The sequence below is a fragment of the Chamaea fasciata genome, unplaced genomic scaffold (assembly GCF_029207755.1).
Source record: "Chamaea fasciata isolate MVZ Bird 193981 ecotype frontalis unplaced genomic scaffold, bChaFas1.0.hap1 SCAF_17, whole genome shotgun sequence".
NCBI classification, from domain to species: Eukaryota; Metazoa; Chordata; class Aves; order Passeriformes; family Sylviidae; genus Chamaea; species Chamaea fasciata.
In genome coordinates, this window is record NW_027094102.1 from 6,363,379 (window position 1) to 6,385,419 (window position 22,041).

At 45.9% G+C, this 22,041-nt stretch overlaps 1 protein-coding gene across 1 annotated transcript in view; it reads right to left on the bottom strand.

The window, feature by feature from the left end:
• Positions 1–22,041, bottom strand: part of LOC136298412 (peroxidasin homolog) — a 43,189-nt gene that overhangs the window by 16,835 nt on the left and 4,313 nt on the right. The window contains exons 2-8 of the mRNA XM_066199125.1: positions 16,855–16,926; positions 9,544–9,615; positions 9,229–9,300; positions 6,774–6,845; positions 5,193–5,264; positions 3,504–3,673; positions 1,352–1,469 (exon numbers count right to left, since the gene is read on the bottom strand). Coding sequence (XP_066055222.1) covers positions 1,352–1,469; positions 3,504–3,673; positions 5,193–5,264; positions 6,774–6,845; positions 9,229–9,300; positions 9,544–9,615; positions 16,855–16,926 — 648 coding nt within the window. The remainder of the gene's footprint in view (positions 1–1,351; positions 1,470–3,503; positions 3,674–5,192; positions 5,265–6,773; positions 6,846–9,228; positions 9,301–9,543; positions 9,616–16,854; positions 16,927–22,041) is intronic.

Sequence of the window (22,041 nt, forward strand, 5' to 3'; positions counted from 1 at the left end):
GCAGCTCCAGCTCTGATTTGCTCCTTGGGTGAGCTGCTTTTTCTCTCCCCACTGATTACACAGGACATTTACAGCCCATCAGAAGAGCACTCTGTTCCCATGTCACAGCATCACTGCCATTGTCAGGGTGTCCTGGCCCGGAAAGCCTGTTCTCCTTATTCACTAAGTGCAAATTTAAAAATGAATTAATATTGTTCTTGTGTGTTGCCATTGCTATTCAAACTCGAGCCTCAAAGGCCTCAGAGGAGCAAAAAGCTCTGAGAGGTCACCATGGGACCCCATCCCAGCTTGGACTCCAACCCAGCCCAAGAGCTGTGAAACATCTTCCTTCTTTCTGCAGTGACCTGTGACCCCTGGATCCCAGCCTGTGGCAGGAGGTCCCAGTGCTGCATCCCATTTGTCCTAGCACGAAGGAATCTTGGATGGTTGCAGATGATGGAAAGGGAAGAAGGGACCTCTCTCCCCCTAGGACAAAGGCTGAACCCACTATGCAATCTAATCTGCTTGCTGGGCATTTATTTAATTCCCCTGGTGTCTCCTCACTCCGGCCATATCTCGTTTGTTGAACATTTATTATCATTACCCTTCTTACAATGCTGTCTTTGGGAGCCTGCCAGCATTTCCCTAACAAAACCTTCTTTCCAAAGGGACTTAACTCAGCCATAAACTTTTGCTCTGAGCTGAAACTCTGCCTGGTGGGGGGTTTGCTGGAGAAGCACACATTGATCATTTTTTATTAATAACGGAACCCTGCTCAGGCTTCACCAGACAAGAAGCTCATAAAGCAGCAAAGCAGCTTCACTTCCACAGTGGGCATAGAATATTTTATTGTGCAGCATTTCCTAGAACACTCTGGCATCTAGCACATAACCTATATGCAAATTTGCAAATTTGTCCTTCAGTGGGGCACAGCAGTTTTTCCCTTTGGAAAGAAACCTCATACCTAGCACAATCAGCCATTAGTGAGAAGCATTTCAGCAGTTAACAAATGGCAAGCACAGTGGCTGAGAGCAACATGAAACGCTAATTTTATTTTTTTTCCTGATCAAAAGACAATTGCTTTCAGCCTGCAGAGTATGTTTATAGGAAAGTTATAAGCTCTTGGAATCCATCACAAACACAGACGAAATATTTCAAATGCAGATGAAAACACCACTTGGATTACGTGGTCACCAGAGAATGCTGTTAAAAGGAAGGTAAATATAACCCATGAAGTAGCCATTTCTTTTTTCTTTCTTTTTTTTTTTTTTTTAAACCGTGTGTGAAACAACTTTTTTAATTACAGACGGGCACTGAAGAGCTCAGTGCTTGAAAACCATTGCCACCCCAGGGCTCCTTGCATGTGACTTACTTGTTGTGCAGCCAAATAATGGCAGGCTTTGGGTTGCCTTCTGCCCTGCAGGTGAAATAAACTGTATTTCCCAAGAGCACATCCACGTCATGGGGTTCTGAGGTTATTCGAGGCCTCTCTGCAAAACACCATTTGAACACAACCCAGTCCAAAGCAGCACAAAACTTCCTGGAGCCCAGCTGGGGTATGGTGGGGCACACAGCACCCACCCTGCAATGCCACAAGAAACAGGCACCAGGCACAGCAGCATCTGCTCAGAGGCACCCCAGAACTCACTAACACCTGCAAATACCATGGAGGAATAGCATCATTCACCTGTAAGGGCTCGGGGGAATTGTCACTGTTCCTATTCCCAGTATGTTGGGCAGTTCCCACCGAGCTGACTGTAAACTGGTTCATTATAGAGCTGGTCCCTGCCTCCCCCCAAAGAAGGAAAGAAGTCAGTAGCATCCTCACTTGGGTTGTTTTTCTGCCCTTGGCAGCCTGCAGCTTCCTGCTCCACCTGAACACAGAGCCAGTTCCCTGCAAACCCCACCACTTCCTTCCCATCAGGATTTCATTCATTATGGCCCTAATTCATCATCCTATCCCTATCCAGCCAAGCCTTTCACTGTGTGCTTCACTTGGAGATGTACTCAAGCACCAAGCAAGTTAAACATTGAAAGGATGTGCTAAAACAGGGAGGAATTTATGGACAAGACTAGAAGTGCTTGATCTTGATTCAGCAAAAACCTTATCCATTTCACAATCTGCATGCTCACCAGTAATCCAGTAAAACCAGCTGGACTATTCCTAAAATTGAGAATCTGTCACCTCCTCCAGTAGAAGGTCAGTGTCCTCACTCCTCAAGTTAATGGCTCAGAAAAAATCCCCAAAGGCAAACCCAGCACAGCCCCACAGCACAAAACACTGACCCCGGGCAGATTTACCTCTGTGGCTCACAGCTGCTCCAAGCTGTGGGTTAATGGTACCAGCAGCTTTGAGACTGACTCAAATATCAGCCACCTGCATGGGTAGAGCTCTGTGCTGAATTCTGGATCATTTGTCTTCCCAGATGGCACACCACGAAATGCCAGCAAAATCTTCCCACCAGGTGCTCCGGCTAATTTGACAGACACCCCACTGTGTTTCCATGCCTAATCCAGAACAAATTTGCACTAACAGCTGTACTGTGGCACCGGGAGTGTGTTGGGGACAGCCTGTTGTGTGGCACAGCCACTCCATGTGTCCCCAGCTGCTTTCCTTAGGCTTTTCCTATCCCCCCACTTTGAGGTCACAGACCCATTTGTGCCAACTCAACCCTTTGCATGGCTGTGCTCTAAATTAAGCTGTGAAATGGTCAGAATTTAAAAAAAAAAAAAATCCTAAGAGAAAAGCTGGATTCAATGGAGAGCTCTTTAAAATCCACATTTGAGCTGAGCTCACACGTTTGGCTCACAGCAGGATGATGCACAGCTGGACTGGCATATCCAGAAGGGATGCTAACAGCCAGCCCATGTGGGTGGGAATTTCTCAAACTCACTCTGCCAGCAGCAAAGCACCATGGAACTACAGCCAATGTTTGTGGCAACCTCCACTTAAAAATCAGAGTTTTGTCTTACCTCCATTTAAAAAATCAGAGATTTGTCTTTTTCTATATGAAATAACTAATTTTAGGAATTTTTCTGAACAAAACCTAATTTAAAGTTCTAAATTGAAAGAAGAACAGCCTAACAAAAACCATTGGTTACACCACAGTCAAACACAGCAGTCAGCTCCATATCTACCATGTCCTCCCTCAGGTTTCCAGTTGTGTTTTCAGCCACTGCAGCTCTCCCAGTGCTCCCCTTCTCTTCAGCCTAATGTGGGGTATTTCCTCTGGTTTCTGGTTTAGCCAGGGTTGCAGCAGATCTTTTACCAGCCTTACTCTACACTAAAAGCCAAGACAACCCACCAGCCAAAACAGAGCTGCTTCCAACACCTGTGGGGATGTCAGCTTCCTCCTGCAGCCCCACTGGGATTTTCCCATTCCAGCAGTGAAGGAGGGAGAAATCGGGATGCCAGCAGAGGGAAGAGGGAAGAGGGAAGAGAAGGGCTGGAGGAAGCAATTCCCAGACCAAAGCCTATCTCCAGGGGCTGGGGGTGGCCGGTGGAGGGGTTTGGCCTGGCTCACCGCAGTTGAACTCCTGGGCGGTGAGGGTGACGATGGAGCGGCCGTGCAGGGCCCGCGGAGCCTCGCAGGTCGCAGCGGTCTGGATGCTGCCCTGCTCTGCGTATTTCTTCAGCAGCTCAGCCAGCCACAGCAGGTCACAGTCACAGAACAGAGAGTTGGAGTCCAGCCTCCTGCAACAGCCAGGGAAAGGCAGCTGAGAGCGCAGCCTGCAGCTGCTGCGCTGCCTCCTTCTCCAGGGAGCAGCAGGGGAACAGCCCTGCAGAGTGAAGGGTCACTTGGGTGGTTTGGCCTGCATTTGATTAGACCCCAAGTGAAAATTTGAGATACCGCATTGCCACCATGGTTAACTAGGATGCTTAAACAATTACCATCAACCATTCCAGTTTCAGATAGAAATGATTTGGTTAAACCGGATTGTGTAGTTTAGGACTACTTGAAGCACTGAAATACTGGGCTTTACCCTGGGATGGAGATTTCTACCTTTACTGAATTCTGTAAGAGCTGCCTGTTACAACTTTTCTCGTTTAGCTCCAAGAAGGCCTCCCCCTTTATTTATGTGTGTTGGGATCGGACCCTTTCTGTAACCAGCTGTGAGAGGTTGCAGCATTTCTGCACAACTGGAAGAACTTTTATTGCTGCAATACAAGCCTGAACCACAGCAAATGGAGCTCCAGTGACCTCCCAGTGCCCCCAGCCTCTTCCCTGCACTGACCTCATTCCTATGAGCAGTGCTATCCATGAGGATAAATAAGGACTACAGGGGGATTAGTTTGTGCCTCCTTCCCCACTGACAGTTTTACAGTCGATGGGTCTGGGCCATTTTGAAAACCATCACAGCCATCCAAAAAAACAAACAAAAAGCTCAAAAAAATGGAAGGAAAACCGAACACTTTCAGGGTCACATATCTGAGAATGTGAGATCTCACACAGGGCCATAACTGAGCATTTTATAGACACCCCAACTTTTTCTCTGGCACCTACAGAGTGCATTTCACAAGATACTCCCTGTTAAAGAGAAGCGAAGCATTGTACCTGCTTGCAGAAATCACTGAGGGCTACAGTGAAAAATACATTATTTTATTGTACTTGAAAATCATGGCAGAACACCAAAATTCTTTTACCTCTTGCTTTTTTTCCTCTCAAACATATAATAGAACTTATTTCCAGAGGTCATAAAACCAAAGCAAGAAAGAAGTAAGCTTAAGAGACAGACAGGTTGCGTGGGAATGGCACCCTGGGGAATTCCTACATGGAAAGAGAATCATGCCCCTTAGCACCCCTGTGACTAATTTCAATCTAGAAAACAAGCCTTTTCTTTTATGACTATGATTTTTCTTTCCATGTTAGATACTGATCTACAGACATGTTCAAGGTCATATCCATAACCTGGACTTTCTATATTTTTCAAGGATGTTTTATGGGTTCAAATTGTTGTGAAGACTTTCCAGGAATGTTCATTCCTGTGGCATTATTAAGATGTAAGCTGATTATAATTAGACACTAGCATAAAGAAACTTCTAACTGCTTAAATAAGCTTTCAGGTCCAATCAAAACTGTTACATAAACTTAGCAGTGGCCTTAGAAGCGCAACAACTAAAAGCTTTGCCAACCAGGCACATTCTTCCTCAGGTCCTGCCCATCTGATTGAAGATAAACAAGTCCTCTTTGCAGGCAATGTTTTTTACTCACAGCCGCTTGAGGGATTCCAGTTGAGAGAATGTCCCTGGATGAATCCTGGAAATCTTGTTGTTGTGCAAGAATCTGCAGTGGGAGAAGCCATGCCAAAACATTATTAAGTATTTGCACTGTGAGGATGATAACGCCCCAGGTCACAACTCAAATTCAGTGCAAAGGCTGCTCATCAAAATGGAGCTCGGTTTTTAAATTCCGTGTTTGTTTCCATGAGCTGGAGGGATTTCATCCCTTGGTGGGTGTGATGTAATATGCCAAAGCAGAGAGTGGGTGTGGGCTGGAAACAGTGACTCAGGATGTGATGGAACAGGTTTAAACTGGACCCTTGCAGTTTCTCTGCAAAAGGAGGAGAAAGGGCACAAAATCCCCTCAGACTGGACCCACCCTCTGTTTTCTGGGCCTGGGTCAGCTCCAGTTTAGACGGGACAGTTTCCTGCCCCTGTGCAGATAACGAGACAATTTTAGAAGGGCAGCCATTGGCGTTAGACAGCTCCTGCCTCAGACTCCATGTAGTTATTAACCCAAATCCATCAGCAAATCTAATTCAGACAACAGCCACCTAAACCGGGCTTGTCTCTGAACAACACTGAGGCAAATTCTCACTTCCGGAATCTTAGCACACACATAAAACTCCCCAGTTCTTAGGGAGAAACCCCGATGGAGCTAAAATGCACAGTCTTAATGGGGACCAAGAGGGGATAATTAACTCCCCATTCCCATGGTGGCAGGGGAATTTACTTGTGTTGGTTACATCTAAAACTCCTAAGAGACCATTGACAAAAGACACGAAGCAGTTTTAGTAGGTGGTGGAGCAGGAGAGAAAAAAGCAGCACAGCTCGAGTGCAAATGTCGGTACACACACGTGTGCACCAGAGTTCAGCCTGGTTGCCCAGCTTGGAGGCTGAAAAACCTTCCTTTAAAATTTAAATCCAGAATTTTTGTTGGATCCAATACAGTGACTGAGATCAGCCATGTACTGATCCAGGTCTGAATTTTCCTAAGGGTGTGGGATCCCACAATTTTATTTCTTTGGCATATATGGATATAAGGCACATTTCCATACAGCCCAGAAAAGCCTGCTGGTTTCTCCATGGAGTGGGAACCACACATGGACTGTTGTGCTGGTGGCTTCATTACTGCTAGAAGCAATCCTGGGGAGCAGGAGACTCCATTTCCTTACTGCTCTCAAGAAGGATGTGTGTTTTTCTTGTTAGACTTTCTTCTGAATTTATCCCTTTTCCATCCCCTTTTTTTTTTGCTCACTCTGCCCAACAGTGACTAATGTTGCTGACCTTATGCTCAGAGTAAAATTTCACTTGGCTTGACCAGCTGTAGGACTTTCTGCAGATTTACTCCTATTTAGATGGAAATCTGAACATAACATAAAGTGGGAAATTCCCTTCACATCCTCAGTCACCCTCCTACTCGGCAATTATGTAAAATCTCTTTCTTTAAAGAAGTTTATTTTTGCATTTTGAAGATTGCACTCTATGCTACCAAAACTGCTACACTAAATAAAGGGGTTTTCCCCATTCTCCTCACCCTTTTAGTCCCAAGAAATATCCCATTTTTACTCACAGCCTTTCAAGTTTAGGCAGGTCACTAAAAGTCTCCAGCTCCAGACTTTCCAGGTTGTTGAAATGCAGGTACCTGTGACACAGAAATCACACAGAAATCACACACAGATTGCACTTTAAGAGACAGGAAGTCCTCCCAGATCACTCCACCAGTGCCCCCCAGCTGTCACCACTCGGGGCAGGTGTTGAGAAGCCAGAATCCATGTGAGTGTCCCCAGTTTCCACATGCAAACACAGCAGCCAACATGGCTTTTCTGCTAATACAGATTCATATTTTTAGTTCCTCTAAAATGCAAAATGTGATCTGCCACTCCAGAGTCCATGGGGACCTCCTGCCTGTCCCAGTTCACCCCTTGCCATCAAGAGAAGAAACGTGGAGCCTGCAGAGAAGCTCACCACAATACCTGAGCCTCTCTGTTGCCATGAGCTGTGACATTCACCAGCACAACTGACACATTCCTGGCATTTAGATGGACTTTGTACAGTCCCCAAAGTGCCTAAACTGTTCCCCTTTATTTTACACAGGCATAAATTTCACAGCAGACACAGATTAATCACAGATCTACAAATACTCATTCTCCTATTGTAGCTGACTGCATTGAGAAGTAATTGCCTAAGCCTTCACATGGCTGTTTGATTTGTAATGGAAGGATTCATGATAAATGGTCCAGTATCAGAGCACAAACTGGGAGAGGGTGACTCAGATTCTGCACTGGAGGATCACTGTGGGGAAGACAGGGACGTGCTCTAATCAGGCTCAGATGTCTGCTGAGATTGCTTTGGACCTTGAGGAAGGCATCTGATCCTGTCCATCAATCGGGTTTTACTTTTTCTTGAAAAGCTGGCTTGTGGGGGACAGGAAAACGGGGTAGGATTTGAGCAAAGCTATTTCTTCTGGAGCTAAGCCTGCCTGGGATTGAAAACAGATGGGACTTTCAGCGGGTTGTTTGTTGGTTTTGTGGGTTTGTTGGTTTTGGTTTTTTTTCTTTTATTCGTGACATCAAGTCTGGAACGCTCACTGCTGAAATATCCCCGTGGGCAGCATCAGCTCTCTAAGCTCAGCTTAGAGCCAGTTTCAGCTTCCTAAATTTTCTCTCAGGCATCTTTGCTGAGCTGGCTGATGAAAAACCACATTGTACCTGAGCTTGGTGGCACACCTATTGTTAGGATTGCCTGAAACTTCCAGTTATGCTCTGTCCTCTTGTGCTGTCAACCTGGAGAACAAACTGGATCCTATTTCTTTTACAGCCAAATCCTTGGTTGCATTCCAGCCCTATAAATGCTGTGGCTGGGAACAATTCAGGAATTAGACCAGTTTCACCTTTGATTCCTGTTCTCCAGTGATACAAGTAAATCCTATATTTCAATTATTTAGGAAGAATAAATCATTGGGAAGAAATTCTTCCCTGTGAGGGTGCTGAGGCCCTGGCACAGGCTGCCCAGAGAAGCTGTGACTGGTCCATCCCTGGGAGTGTTCAAGGCGAGGTTGGATGGGGCTGGGAGCAACCTGGGATAGTGGAAGGTGTCCCTGCCCATGGCAGGGGGTTGGAATGAAATGAGCTCTAAGGTCCCTTCTAAGCCAGACCATTCCATGCATCTGTGATTCAAATATCCAAGATCACATTCTCTCCACCAGTCCCAGTTTAGGAAGGCACTTCAGAAGAGTCACACCTCAGTCTGTCCACCTCACCTCGAGAGTGGTGTACTAAGAGTCAAAAAACAAAACTTCTTTGAATAAACAGCAGAGTTTTGCCATACACAGAAGGGGAGCAAATGGGGACTGTTGGAGTGTCACTGTGATGGACTCCAGCTGCCAGGAAAACACGAGGCTCCCTCCATCCCAGATTCAGCACAGAGTGCCACGCAGCTTGAGGGAAGGTCATTACTGTGTTTGTTTGGATCCATCATCTTCCCCCACTGGAATTTCCAGATGCTTTGCAACATGGGAGCATCACCACCCTGGTAGCTCCCAGGGCTGGGCTGTCCCAGCTCTCAGCTTGCCCTTCATCCCTTCACTCCCAGCAGAGCTTTGGATGAGAGAGAAACTCAACCAGCACCCTCAGTTTAAGTAAAGGACCAGATCTGACTCTCTGCTCAAGGAATCCCCAGACACAAACTCAGCAGAGCAGCTGCCTTCTGCTTCCAGCCCTCCTGCAGACCCCTCTCTCCTCCATCATAAGGTCCTTGGCAATAAAGGCCATCAGAAGCACAGCTGGGTTCTTCCTGTGCTCCAGAGGTTTGGGAGCAGGAGAAAACATATGGAACACCAGTGGGAAGAGACCTCAGCACTAACTAACCAAAACCAATACTCAGAACAGCTGTTTCCAAATGAACCCAGCAAAGTCTGGCAAATCTGGATGATAAAAGAGCAGAAGCTTCATCCTACCCCTCACTAAGTGCCTGCTGCTCTCCAAGCCTGGGAACACAGCATGCAAACAAGGCTCATCTGTACTTACAGCTGCTCCAGGGAATGCAGCCCGTGGAAGGCATGTTGCTGGATGCTCTGAATTTCATTTTTATAAAGGTAGCTTTCAAAAGGAGAGAAAGGGAACAGCATTAGGCCAACTGATCAGCAGTTGTGTTCTAAAAAGTCTCAGGAAACAGCAATGACCCTCAACCCACAGCAGAATGTGCTGCCTGGATTCAAGGGCAACATTTTATACCTCTGAAATGGAACTCCAAACACACACAGTACGTCCTTGACTGGAAAATACTAAAAGTGGCTTGTTAGATTTTAAAGAGGTTAAGAAATTACTGAGCTACCAACTCACAGGTATTTCAGGTTCTCCAGATCTTCAAAGGATCTTCTCACAATTTGTTTTATCTGGTTATTGTTCAGCAGCCTGTTCAAATCAAGAAAGAAAAACACAGCTGGTGAAGTCAGCACGTGTGAGATTTGTGGCATTTCTGTTCTTGGATGCCCACTGAAAAATTGTGAGCCCAGGTGTCACAGAATTTAAGATTTAATGGGGTTAACAAGTCAGAGTTTGGGTACTCACACCAGCCAAGGCAGTGAGAAGGTTTCTCACCCAGAGGGGCCAAGTACTTCCAATACTGCAGTGCTCAAAGCATTTTCCTTAACTTTTGCCACAGTTTTCACCCCAAAGTGACAATTTGGTCCAGGAAAGGGATGAGAGGATGGGAGACAAGGAGAAAGAAGCAGTGGGGAGTGAGATATTAAATCAGTGCTGCCACTCTTGTACAACCACGATAGGTTTGGAGGTGCCTGGTCGTGTTCAACAAGTGAGCAGGGGAGTGCAGAGCCAGTTTTTAAAAGTACAAATGCAGTTTAAAACACCAGTTCCCAGTGGAGTTATAGGAGCCATAAAATGCTGATAGCTTTGCTTTAATCACTTTGAAACCAATACCCGCAAATGAGAAAGAAATAAATTCTACTTTGGCTCCTGAGGCTGCTCAGAGACAACCTCTTTCAAACTTGGGAGCCTTGTGCCAGATTTTAACACAAAACCTCTGGCCCACCTGGCACAAGCCGTGTGTGACTTGTGTGTGCAGTTGCTGTGACTGTGAGCGCAATCAATGGCCAGCGCCAGTGACCAGAAACAGCCCAGCTCTGTAAGAGCCACGCTGTGCAGCAGCACAACCACGCAGCTGAGCCCTGCAGTGCTCTCCTGCAGCCCCTGCCAAGCCCAACACCGAGAAAACACAATAAATCACTTATAAATAGCTCCCTAATACCCAAAGTTTAGCTATTCATCGTGGCTGCCTGGCCGCGCTCCCGCGGGTCTCTGGCTGCGGTGTCCCACTCATGTTCAGGCCTGGCAAAACTCAGAGCTGGTGGAGCTTTTAGAGCTGCATAGCCCAGAGCTAAGGATTTCACCAGCCAGCACTAATTTTTAAAATTCCTAAATGGGGTTGTGGGCAGAGAGGGAATCTGTGACTGTGTACTGCAAAGATTTCTTTTTCAGGTGTTATAGGAAAAACAGAAATTCCCTGTGCAAGCAGCCAGACCTTACTACACTGGGTCACATTCAATACATGCACTGGATGTGCATTTTACAAGCTGATTTTTGCCATGGCTCTGCTCCTCAGGAACGATCTGCCACCAGGCAGCAGGTGAGAAGACAGTTCAGCACTTTCCCAGCAGCAAAACCCAATTTCTGCCCCGCTTTTCTGGAGAAAAAAGAACAGCCAGCCTCTGCCATTACAAGCCAAGGTCTTTTCCTGGCCCAAAACAGCTTTTGCAGGTAAAGGATAGAGAGAAAAAAAACAAAGAGATGGGGAGAAATGGTAAAAAATTGTGGGTAAAGAAGATGAAGGTAAAATCAAACACCTCAGGGATGACAGAAGAGATAAAAGATGTCAGAAGCACACACATGTGATGACAGCTTCACAAATTCCCTCCAGGCACATGAGCCACACCAGTTTTCCCCCCGTTTTTTCTCAGGTGGAGAATTACACTGAGTCATAAAAAAAGCATGTGAGAAACTCAAGAGCAAACAACTTTGGAAGTCAGGTAATGAGGGGTTGAGAAAAACTTCCTTATCCTGGATTTGACTATCCTCCCTGGATTAGCTGCCCTGATTCCACAGGTGTGGGTGCCACTGCCAGGCTGCACATGCCAGGGCTGGGCACAGGGTTGAGGCAGACAAAGCTGGAGAGCTCCTGCACAGCTGGAAGCAAAGGCTCCATGCACACAGCTGAGGTCAAATAGCCCGGGCTCACTCATAAGGATGCAAAAATGATGTCAACTCCTTGGAACACACGATCCCGCTCTGACAGCCAGCTATGCTGAGTGGAAATACAATCCCTGAGCATCGACCCAAAAGTTTATTTGATGACTGAACACCCAAGGGCTGGAAATAACCGCCTGAGAGCAGTGTGGGAGAGGGCTTTTGTCTATTTGCCCACAGGACAAAGGCAACACGGGCAGTGTTTCCCTGTCAAACAACTGGCACTGGCCATTGGCCTCCCAGGGGACAGGTGACAGTGACCAGGTGAGCAGGGTCACACCAACAGCCTGAGCAGCCCCAGGCAGCAGCACAGTCCGGAGCCCTTCGCTGATTGTGATCTTTAATGCTCAGAGTTCAGACCAGGACTGATCTCCACTGGGATTTCAAATTGCATTATGTTGTCTGGCTGTGTTTTGGGGCTATTTAAAAGCATTATCCCAGTCTGTTTTGTTGTCTTGGCTATTTTGCACAGTTCAAGGGAGTGTAATCACTGACCCAGCCAAATAAGATGAATCCTGGAAGTTCAGATGGCAAGCAACACACAGGGCTCTTATCTCATCGTCTGATACTTAAAAATTTGTTCATTGCCTGATTAAAGGATAAAAAGTGCATGGAAGAAGCCATCTCTGCTTCCTGTCTCAGGATTCCCCATTGTAATGGAAGGATAAGTCCTGGAAAACATTCGAAAGTGAGATAATGATGAAGTCCATAAGAGCATACTTATTCCAAAATGCTGCTTTCAGAGAAATCCATGGACAAGGCAGCACATCGGGCTCCTAGAAAGACTTTGGATGGCTCCTGCACAGCTGTCTGCTCCTTGACTCCTGTGCAATTCATCCAGGCAAAGAAGTGTGCAAAATCCTGGCATGGCCTGGCTATCAGTCCCAGCTGCCATCCATGGCAAAAATGCCCAAATTCCTGCTGCCCTTAGAGGGCTGAAAGCTGAGATCCCAGATTTGCTCGTAATAAATGCTCTGGCAGAGAGAGGCTGGGAAGATCATTATCACTATCATTACCTTATCACAATATCTGTAGCAAAACAGGCTAAATTAAAAGTACCAGAAGCACATTTCCTAGCAATAGGATGGGGCATTCCCCTCCATGCCCCATGAACTGGACTCCACATGAGTAGGAGAACTCAATCACACAGGTTTTATTCCTGTAAAACTCTTCTGGGACGTTTGAGATATACAAGTGCCGTGAGATCTGGCCCAGATTCACTAAGAGAACATTTTACATTCAGTTTCCTCTCAGTTTTATGTCCTGACTGCCTCTCCTTTCTCCTTCTCCACCCTCTCTACAGGTTGCCAGGCACAGGCTTAAGTTGCATTAAATGAGTGGTTTTCTGTTTTGAAGAATGTATTAAATGATGTGACAGGACAGAATTCAGACTCAAACCATGTTCTCTTTCCTCTTTTCATTTGACAAACCACATGCTACAGTCATTGTGACAAAACAGCTATTTTTTTCCTCACGCCAGTAATAGAAATCATTATGTAGTGCATTTAGAGGGGGAGAAAAAGTGAGTTTTATGTTCAACCACACATTCCCCCGTGTTGACAGAATGATCTGGAATAGCCATTTCCCATATTTAAGGGAGAAACTTTTATTCTGAGATCCAAGCAGGCCGTGACATCCCCTCCTTGCTGGCTGGAACACATTCTCTCAGGAGTTACTAGAGGGTAAAAGACAGAAACTCCACATTACTGCTCTGTCCACCCCGAGACTTCACCAGCAGCACCTAAAGCAGAGCTGCAGGGCTCACCAGAAGTGTCTTGCTCTCACCTGGGCAGAAAGAGAAACATGATGAGAGCAGTGACAGGGCAAAGGGCCAGGCAGAGGCACAAGCAATGTGGTCTCCACAGTCCCCTGTTCTCTAGGGTGCTCTTGCCTCAGGAAGAATAAAATACATTCCAGGGATGTTAAAAAACTTTGTTCCCTGGGTTGGACATTTCTATGAATGGTACTGGAGAGACCCAAGGGCAGCAATGGCTGCTTTGGCTGAGGTTTGAAAATCCAGCAATGAACTGAACAGGGTAACAGGGCAGTGCTGGATCCTGTGGGAACACACAAGGAGAAGGGGTGTCACCCCTCACAGGGGTGTCATCATCCATCCCCACCCAAAAATGACCTAAAGGAGCAAAAACTGGAAAGCAGCGAGAGGCTGTGCCTCAGCATGGGCTCACAGAGTTTCCTCTCTCTCCCACAGCCCAGCGCCTGCTCTGAGCTAACGTTGGCTTCAGCCCTGCAGCAAGTGATGGTAAACTGCAGCAAAACAGCTGCCCTGGAGCTGGGGGGGTGTGGATGGCATACAAGGGGGGGTTTTGCCTCACTCTCCCTGCTACCCTAATATTTATTTATTTATTTATTTTCACCAAGGGGACATATCAAGGGTTTAAAAACGCACAGCACTGTCTGCATAGATGGGAACAGAGCAGAGCCAATAGGAGGGGATGAGGAAATCTTACAGCTCTCTGAGATGTTCAGCACAAGAGAACTTCTCCACCTGCACGCAGCCAACAAGGAAGCCCAGGGGTGGCTTCTATCCTCCTTCTATCCTCCTCGCTTCCACAAACAGGGCTCCTGTTTTTAACGCTGAAGTAGTGCTCTGTGATTTATCAAATCTCCCCAGCAGAGGAAAGTGGAGAGGAGCCAGGGGAGGGTTTGAACTGTTGAACAGCCCCACTGGACATCCACACAGGCTCCTCTCCTGTCAGGCTCTCAACCCATTTTCCTGCATCCAACACCGGCTACAAAGGTTTCCTTTTCAGGGTGGTTTATAAACTGTCAAACTTGGACACAGAACAGCCACCCTGCCCTAAAGGAGATGGGGAACAGAAGCTTCACCAGAATCTGTTGCTCTTCCTCTGCCATTAGTGGAAAAAGCTCTTTTAAAAACATTTATTTGCTTATGGAAGATTTATTTAGATTCAATGGCAGAAAGCTTCAAGCTCAGAGCTCCGCACGTGGAACCTGAGCTATTCTATCCTCCAAACCTCTCACTCCAAATTTTCTGGACAAATTTTCCCAGGAAATCTCTCAGGGATTTTACAGGATTTATTCTCTTTATCACTTGAAAAGCTAAGTCCTCAGGCAAAATTTACCATCTAAGAAACATCAGCAAATTCTTCACCTCTTGTTAGTTTTGATGTGGGAGTTGGACAAACCAAAGCTCTTGGAGAGAAATTTGCTTGAGGAGCGCAAGGTCCAAAGTTCTCTCAGTCAGTTACTAAGCTGTTCAGCCATGGGAGTTAACTACTACAGGTGTGAGAACAACTGAATGTTCCAGTCTGCTGGCCAGACCAGGAAATACAACTAAGCATAAGAAATACTATCTAAATGGAAAAGTTTCCTTGGCAAATCAGGTTGATTTTCAGAATCTGAACATAAAAATGCAGCATTTTGTTAGAGCAGTGTTTCACCTGGCCCAGTATTCCAGCTCTGACAATGGCCATAGGACATGGTTTAGGGAAGGCAGGAGTGTCTGCCCACCACCTCTGAAAACACATTGTTCTTACTTCCCTGGCATCCCAAATCATGAGATCAGGAATGCCAGGGGGTACAGTCCTGCCTATTGCTGTCCTTGAGGTCCCTGTCCAGGAGAGTGTGGAAACAGAAAGGAAAATTAACTGGAGAAACTCATGGTGTTAGAGAGAGACAGGTTCTTCTCCCTCAGTCAGGCTCTCTCTGTATCCACCTCTACGCAGAGAAGAGTCAGAAGACAGAAGCAAAAGTCCTGCACAGGTCAGAGACCTGCCCAGTCCAAGGTGGTGGCAGGGCAGGAATTGGGACCCCTTACAAAGCTGAGCAGGTTGGGTGGAGCATCTCTCCCAGTGAAGCCCTGCCAGCATCCTCATTTTCCCCAGGGCTCTGCTGAAACTCGCCTGGTGGTCCTGGGAGCTGCTGCCAAACATCTGCATCACACTGAGATGACATCATCTGGAACCCTTTGTTTCCTCGACTCAGGAGAGCTCCAGGGGTGGAAGAGCAGGGCTGGAGATCAAAAGGCCTCAGCAGAGCTTTGTGATAAGACAAAACCCTAAAGACTCGGACTCTATTATCTCTCTAGATATTTTTTTCTCATTTCTAGCTGTATCTGACCCTATCTCAAATGACAGAAATCCATCCAAAGCATCCTTTTCTTCCCTATTTTTTTTGGCAATTAAGTACCACACAGTGCTGTTTGAGAGGCTAAACTGGGCTGTTCTGGATGAACAGCATCAGTGGCAATAAAGTTTTTGACCACCTGTCCTGGGCCACAGCCAGGGTACTCTGGAGCATCCTGCAGTCATGGCTTGGCCACTCAGTCCCACACACAGACTGAAACAATCTTTGGCAAATGCTGATTTTTCAAAGATAACACTTCAGCAGGTCTCAATAATAAAGTCCTGCTGTAATCCCACTTTCCCAAGAACTTAGAGCTGACTGAATGCCTTATTGCCCAGGTTTGCCTTCCTTCAGCTCTGCCACCTTCACAGGATCAGGGACTTCAGATCACTCAAGGCCAGACAGAAAAAAACAACCTGAACTTTCTGTTACCATTTGGGATCATGAATGTGTGAACATCTGTCAGGTTCCCAAAGGAGCTGCTTTGCCTCACTGAGGAATTCCGGCTTGGACCTGGGAATCCTATGGCTGTTAGCACCATGTCACAGCTCAAATAATTAGATCTGAGCCTCAACAGCCCAACTGCATCCAGCCCAGTGCTGTGCTGACACAGCTTCTGGTTCTGATTTGGGAGCTGGTGTGTTTGCAGCTCCTTGGCTACTCAGATCTGTCTCCAAACCCTCAGCCCTGCAGCAGCCAGAAGGAGCAGAGGCTCCCAGGATTTCCTTCGGGAAGAGTGAGAAGCTGGTTAGTGGAGCAATGTGGACAGGGATGTGAGAGTGGGATACAAGGCTGGAGGGGCAGTTTTCTACCCCCATTCCTACCTGGAGTGGGGTAACTCCTCTTTTAGGGCAAGGCATAGGGAAAGATGGCATATGGAGGATGCTCAGTCAAATTCACACAGAACAACTGATGTGGTTCATGCATTAGAGGAGACCATGGAAAGGAAGAAGATTTTAATCCATCCCTCCACTGTCTTGATCCCAGGTGAGAACTCCTTCCACGGGCTACTCTAATGCTCAAACATCCTCAGTCAGTGCTAGAGGTCATCATACTTTATTTTTAAACAGAGAGATTAACTGTGAAAAATGAAAGTTATTAACCACATTTAAATTAAAAAAAGGTAAGAAACATGACGCGGGGTGGAAGAGAGGGAATTTTAAAGCTTTGGCTGGATATGCACAACTTGACTGAAATAAATAAAGGCCCAAGGCCACCTTTAAGCCATTTTAGGGGACAATACTAACACAAGTAATAAATGGATACCCTCGGTGGCCAACTTACAGTGTGTTGAGGTTCTTCAGTCTTCTGAAGGCTCCAGGCTGTATCTCCTTGATGTGGTTGAAGCGTAAATCTCTAAAAGCAAAGGACAGAAACAAGTCATTAGCCCAGGGAAGGGAGTGGAGAGGAGTGAGGACAATGGTTGGGGTCTGCTCTTGTCTGCAAATTCAGCCAGTAGCTGGGACAAGCCTACAGTCAGAAAATTCTTTATTCTAACTTCAGAGAAAACCAGACACTAAAAGGACTCAAGGGATCGTTCCCATGGGCACCAGAAAAAAGTCTGCAGCAAAAGACCTCAACTTCACATGCAATTATTCTTGCATCTCATCCTGATTTGCAGAGGAGCACACATCATCATGTGGACCCATAAGTTAGCTCCCTACTAAAACCATCTTTGCCCTAAAATGGTTAAATCTGCTCAAATAACCTCATATAATAAGAATTTCCCATTTTGCTCTGCAATGCTCCAAGACTTACAACAGCTTATCGCTGCCTGCATTTCAAATCTGTGCCAACTTCAATTAGAATTACTGGAGTCCAGGGGATTCTGGCAAATTTCAAGGGCTGCCCACAGAACTACATCAGCTTGGAACCCAAAAACATGGGGTTTGGATTGCTAATGGGATAATGAAATAGGAGCTAAGTGGTTTAACCTGCTTAACCAAGGAGAAACACTTCTATAGGGAACGTGCATTGATTTGGCACCTGGCACAGCCCAGTGTATTATAACAAATCACAAAAGGCCGACAAACAGGGATTGCTGCAAGTTTCTGTCCAAAGCACACAATGAAGTGGATTTTTTTTCTCCTGCACCACTTGATCTATCACATTTAGGGAATACACAGCTCTTTTTTCAGTTTAAGGCAGCCTTTTAAGGACATTTGCTTTAAGAGGAAAAAAGCACAAGTTGCCCATTGTGACGGTAAAGTCACACTTGGAGGCAGAATTTAAAACAAGGATTCTACAAATAGCTGCAAATTCAACAATTGTTTTGAGACAGGCAGCAACAAGAATTGTGGCAAATATAAAATTCAAATTAGAAAGAGGTGCAGTCATTGCAGGTAACCCCAAACTGACAATGAGGATCCAAGGGGGCTGAAACAGCTTGGAGCAAGTACTCAGGAAGAGGCTGCACAATGAGTAAAGCTGATTTCATTTGAAGATAATGGACTCATAGAATCACAGATTTGTTTGAGTTGGAAGGTACTTCAAAGTTCATCTCACTCCAAGCCCCCTGCCACAGGGTGCTCCAAGCCCCATCCAACTCGGCCTTGGACACTTCCAGGGATGGGGCAGCCACAGCTTCTCCGGGCAACCTGTGCCAGAGCCTCCCCACCCTCTGAGTAAAATATTTCTGCCTAACATCTAAAGTAAACCTGACTTATTTCAGTTTAAAACCATTGCCCCAAGATGCAACATTTCTTTAGCTTAATAGCTTGTAAAATGTAGTTACTCTATGCTAAAAATTTCATAATAAATTTTCTTAGGTTTTAGGCAGAAAAATGCAAGGCAGTTTTACTTACATTATACTGAAATATCAGATCTCTGCCATGTTACCCCTTTGTTATCACTGGATGCAACAGCACACGGGCCAGCGGAAGTTGTTTTTTCTGTTGCGTTTTTTTCCTTTAACTTTTCCACTTTGACCAAAGGATTCACAAGTCTAATATAGAAAGAGATCTTTCACCTCTCTTAGTCGTAAATATTGCACAGAGTATTAGAGGGCAGAAAGAAACACAGCTTCACAATATTTGAAAAACCCAATATTTCTAATTGTAATTCACCTTCTCCGTTTGAGCACTGCAAGCTGCAGTCCCAAAGGATCACCTCTGACTTTTTCAGGTGTGTTTGGCTTAGCTTGCACTGCTCCAAATGTGCATTTCTTGCCCTTCTTCTCAGAGGGAGTTCCATATCCTTCTTCCCTGACAATGTGAATTTGAGGGTATCTTTATGGATTTTCCAAGGCAGTGGCCCACCATAAAGCCAAACACAATTAAACACTGGCAGCAGTGACAGCACAGCATGCTGCCTCTTCTCCACGACCTCGTTAAAAGGAGACAAGGAAAGACTCGACCAGGAAAAAAGGTGAAGAAATGCAAACTTGATTTATGCCCTGCAATGCACAAACACCAACCTCGCTGCCCTGGGGGCTGTAAAGGGCCCTGTAATTAATCCAGGCAGCTGGCTGCAGGTAATAGGGAACATTACAAATACATTGGAGGAACACGCAGGGGTCAGGGCTGGAGCTGGTGATGCTCGGGGAAGGCAGCAGGGAGCAAATGTAAAATCCAACTTCGGGTCACAGGGTGCAGGTGGGGACAAAAAGCCTCTGAGTATTTTAATGAACAAGGGCAACTGCAGTCCTTTAAACCACCCAGAACTACAGTTCTTTTTAAACTACACCACTCCCAAGGATGTAATAAAGCTTAGCTCATTATTTTACTGAAATATTTTAATTTTTGTTCTGTTTTCTCTTATAGGTAAGGCCTTTAGATGATTCTCTGGACCCCAGCTATCTTTCAGTCCTTTGTAAAGTTCTTTTTGGTTTGCTCTCCATCACAAAGGCAACAACTTTCCCCACAGACAAAAACAGAACAGAAACACTGTATCTCTTCTCTGAGCACTTCATTTCAAGAAATTATGTGAAATAACTGGAGAGAATCCAAAAGAAAGCCATGGGAATGATACGAAGTCTAGAAAACATGACAATGAAAAGAACTGAAATTGTTTATTTAATCATAGATACAATACCTTTGGCAGGAAATTGCTACAAACAGAAAGGGCAAATAGTCACTGACTGAAACTACAGATTCCATTTTTTTTTTTTTTAAATATCTCAATTAGCTAGGCTAAAACACCCGGTGGATTTCAGGTGAGAAAGGCATTAGCCACGCATGGTTTAGGCAGGTGGATCCTGCCCTGGAGGATGGACCAGGCTATTCTGCCCCGGGTACCCCAGACAGCATTAAAAGGTACCAGTGCTGATGTCCCTGCACAGCAGAGAAGGTCCCTGGACATGCAGAGGAACCTACATATTCCTCTTTACCGTATAAAAACCCCAATACTTTGGCTCTTCCTTAGCGTTTTTACTCCAGACCTCGCCTTAGCCTAAAGCATCGCCGGCAGGGAAGGGCTGCACTGGGAATTCCCTGGCTTGCATGTGTTTGATTGAGAACATTCCCTACAGAGTTAGTCTCCTCTCACACAGAAACGCTTGTTCCTCTCTATTCCCAGGGCGCTCACTCTGGAAATTTACGTTTCTTTTCAGGAACAAATGTGCTTTTTACAGGGACCCACCACGGAGCCTCTCCCAGGGCAGCCGCTCCCAGCTGCCCCAAGCCCCAGCAGCTGGCTCCCTCCCTCCTGCCCACTTCTTTCCACCTGGGAATTTGAAAAATGGGGGGGAAAAAATAATCCTTTGTGATTTAACTCTCCCCCATGATTTCAAGGATGGTAGTCTGGGTTTACAAATAACCTTCCCACAAGAACAGCTGCTGCTAAAGGATTCTGGATCCTCTTCCACCTTCACACAGAGCAGAGGCCTGGGACAGCAGCATCACCCAACACAGATCCCTCTGGACAACACCAGCTTGACTGGCTCAGCTTCAAGTCTCACCAAACCCTCATGCTCTGACAGGAAAGTGACCTGGAATAGTGGATAATCCAGGATTTGCTGTAGAAATCAGTCACCTTTTCTGAATTTGGGAATTATTAACAGTGGTTACAAAGAATGCCAGAATTTGCACACGGATGGGGAAATGGGTCTTTACAGAATGGCACTCCAATCTGTCTGAGCCTCTCAGCTGCTATCAGAACAATCAGAACTGCAAGCCTTGTGTTAAATAATTATCAGTGATTAGGATATAAAGCAATCAATGGCTTTTACAAGAAAGTTCCACTTCTGTTTAATCTATTTAGGCTTTCACAGACTCATGTATTACTATGTTAACTAAGCAGATAATTAGCTACAAGAGGCGTTTTACTGCAGTTCCATGGAAATTACTGGGTTTGTTTCATTGAAGAATCCTTTGTATTCCCAACGCTGTGCTCAGTGCTGGTGCTGACGGTTCTGCCCAGAAAGTGGCAGCCACACAATCACTACCAACGACACCGAGAGTAAAGGTGCTTTTACAGAGATAAGATGTTGAAGTTCCTCCCAGTGTTTCCTGAGGAAGGGAGAGCATGAAAGACATCCTAAACACATCCTAAAAATATCCTGTAAGTCAAGTTTCCAATATAGAAGAAGAGCCAGGACATTTATCAGAAAGATGCTGGTTCCTCACATTTATCTGCACAACATCAGAGTCAGCTCTGCAGGTTCCCCAGTCCTGCCAAACCACCCCAGTCCTGGCAGGAAGGGAAAGCTGCCTTGCTGAGATGGAAATGAAGTTTTCCAGACCCACTGTCATCAGCTCCCCAACTCAGGAATGTCTCTGTCCCACATGAGTCCCCAAATGACTTTAATAAATGACAGCCTTCATCCCAGAACCCCTTACATGGACAGATGAGCCCTGCCAGCCCTGCAAGGCAGATGAGGAGACCATGGGGAGGCTCAGGGCTGGGCATTTTCCAAGTCCTGGCTATTTTGAGCCTTACCAGCTTAAGACATCAAGATTTGATTGTTTAAAGAGTGAAGAGGAAGGAAAATATGTTGAGCATGGAGGTACAAGGAAATGAAGTGATGGGATCATGGCTGAAACAGTGGAGGCAAGCAGCTGCAGGGAGCCTCCCTCTGCAGAACAGGCTGTGGTTCCCTGCTGCACTGCCACACCACTTATTTTGAAGACTAAGAAACAGGAGATTTTAATTAAGAAATTACCACAGGCATTCCTGAACCCAACTTTTTAAGATTTCAGCTCTCAAAATCAGGAGTCAGATTTTCAAAAGAGCTCCCTCTGCGTCAGCTGGGGCAGGAACCTGACCATAATCCAGGAGCCAGTGTACCAAGCTGGTCTGATCTCACTTTTTCTATCCATGTCAGCTGGTGGGAATGTTATGCCTGAAAGGCAGCACCAGGGCAGGAGGGATCTGCTGGTGCCTCATTCCTGGTGGAATAATTTCAAATATCACCTGGCATCCCTTTAGCTCTTTCCAGGAAGGGTAGGAACAAGGAATACCTCCAAAACATAGTTTTGGTCCTGAGCACATGTTCAGGTAGAAAGATTACATAAAAAGATGCTGAATTCATCA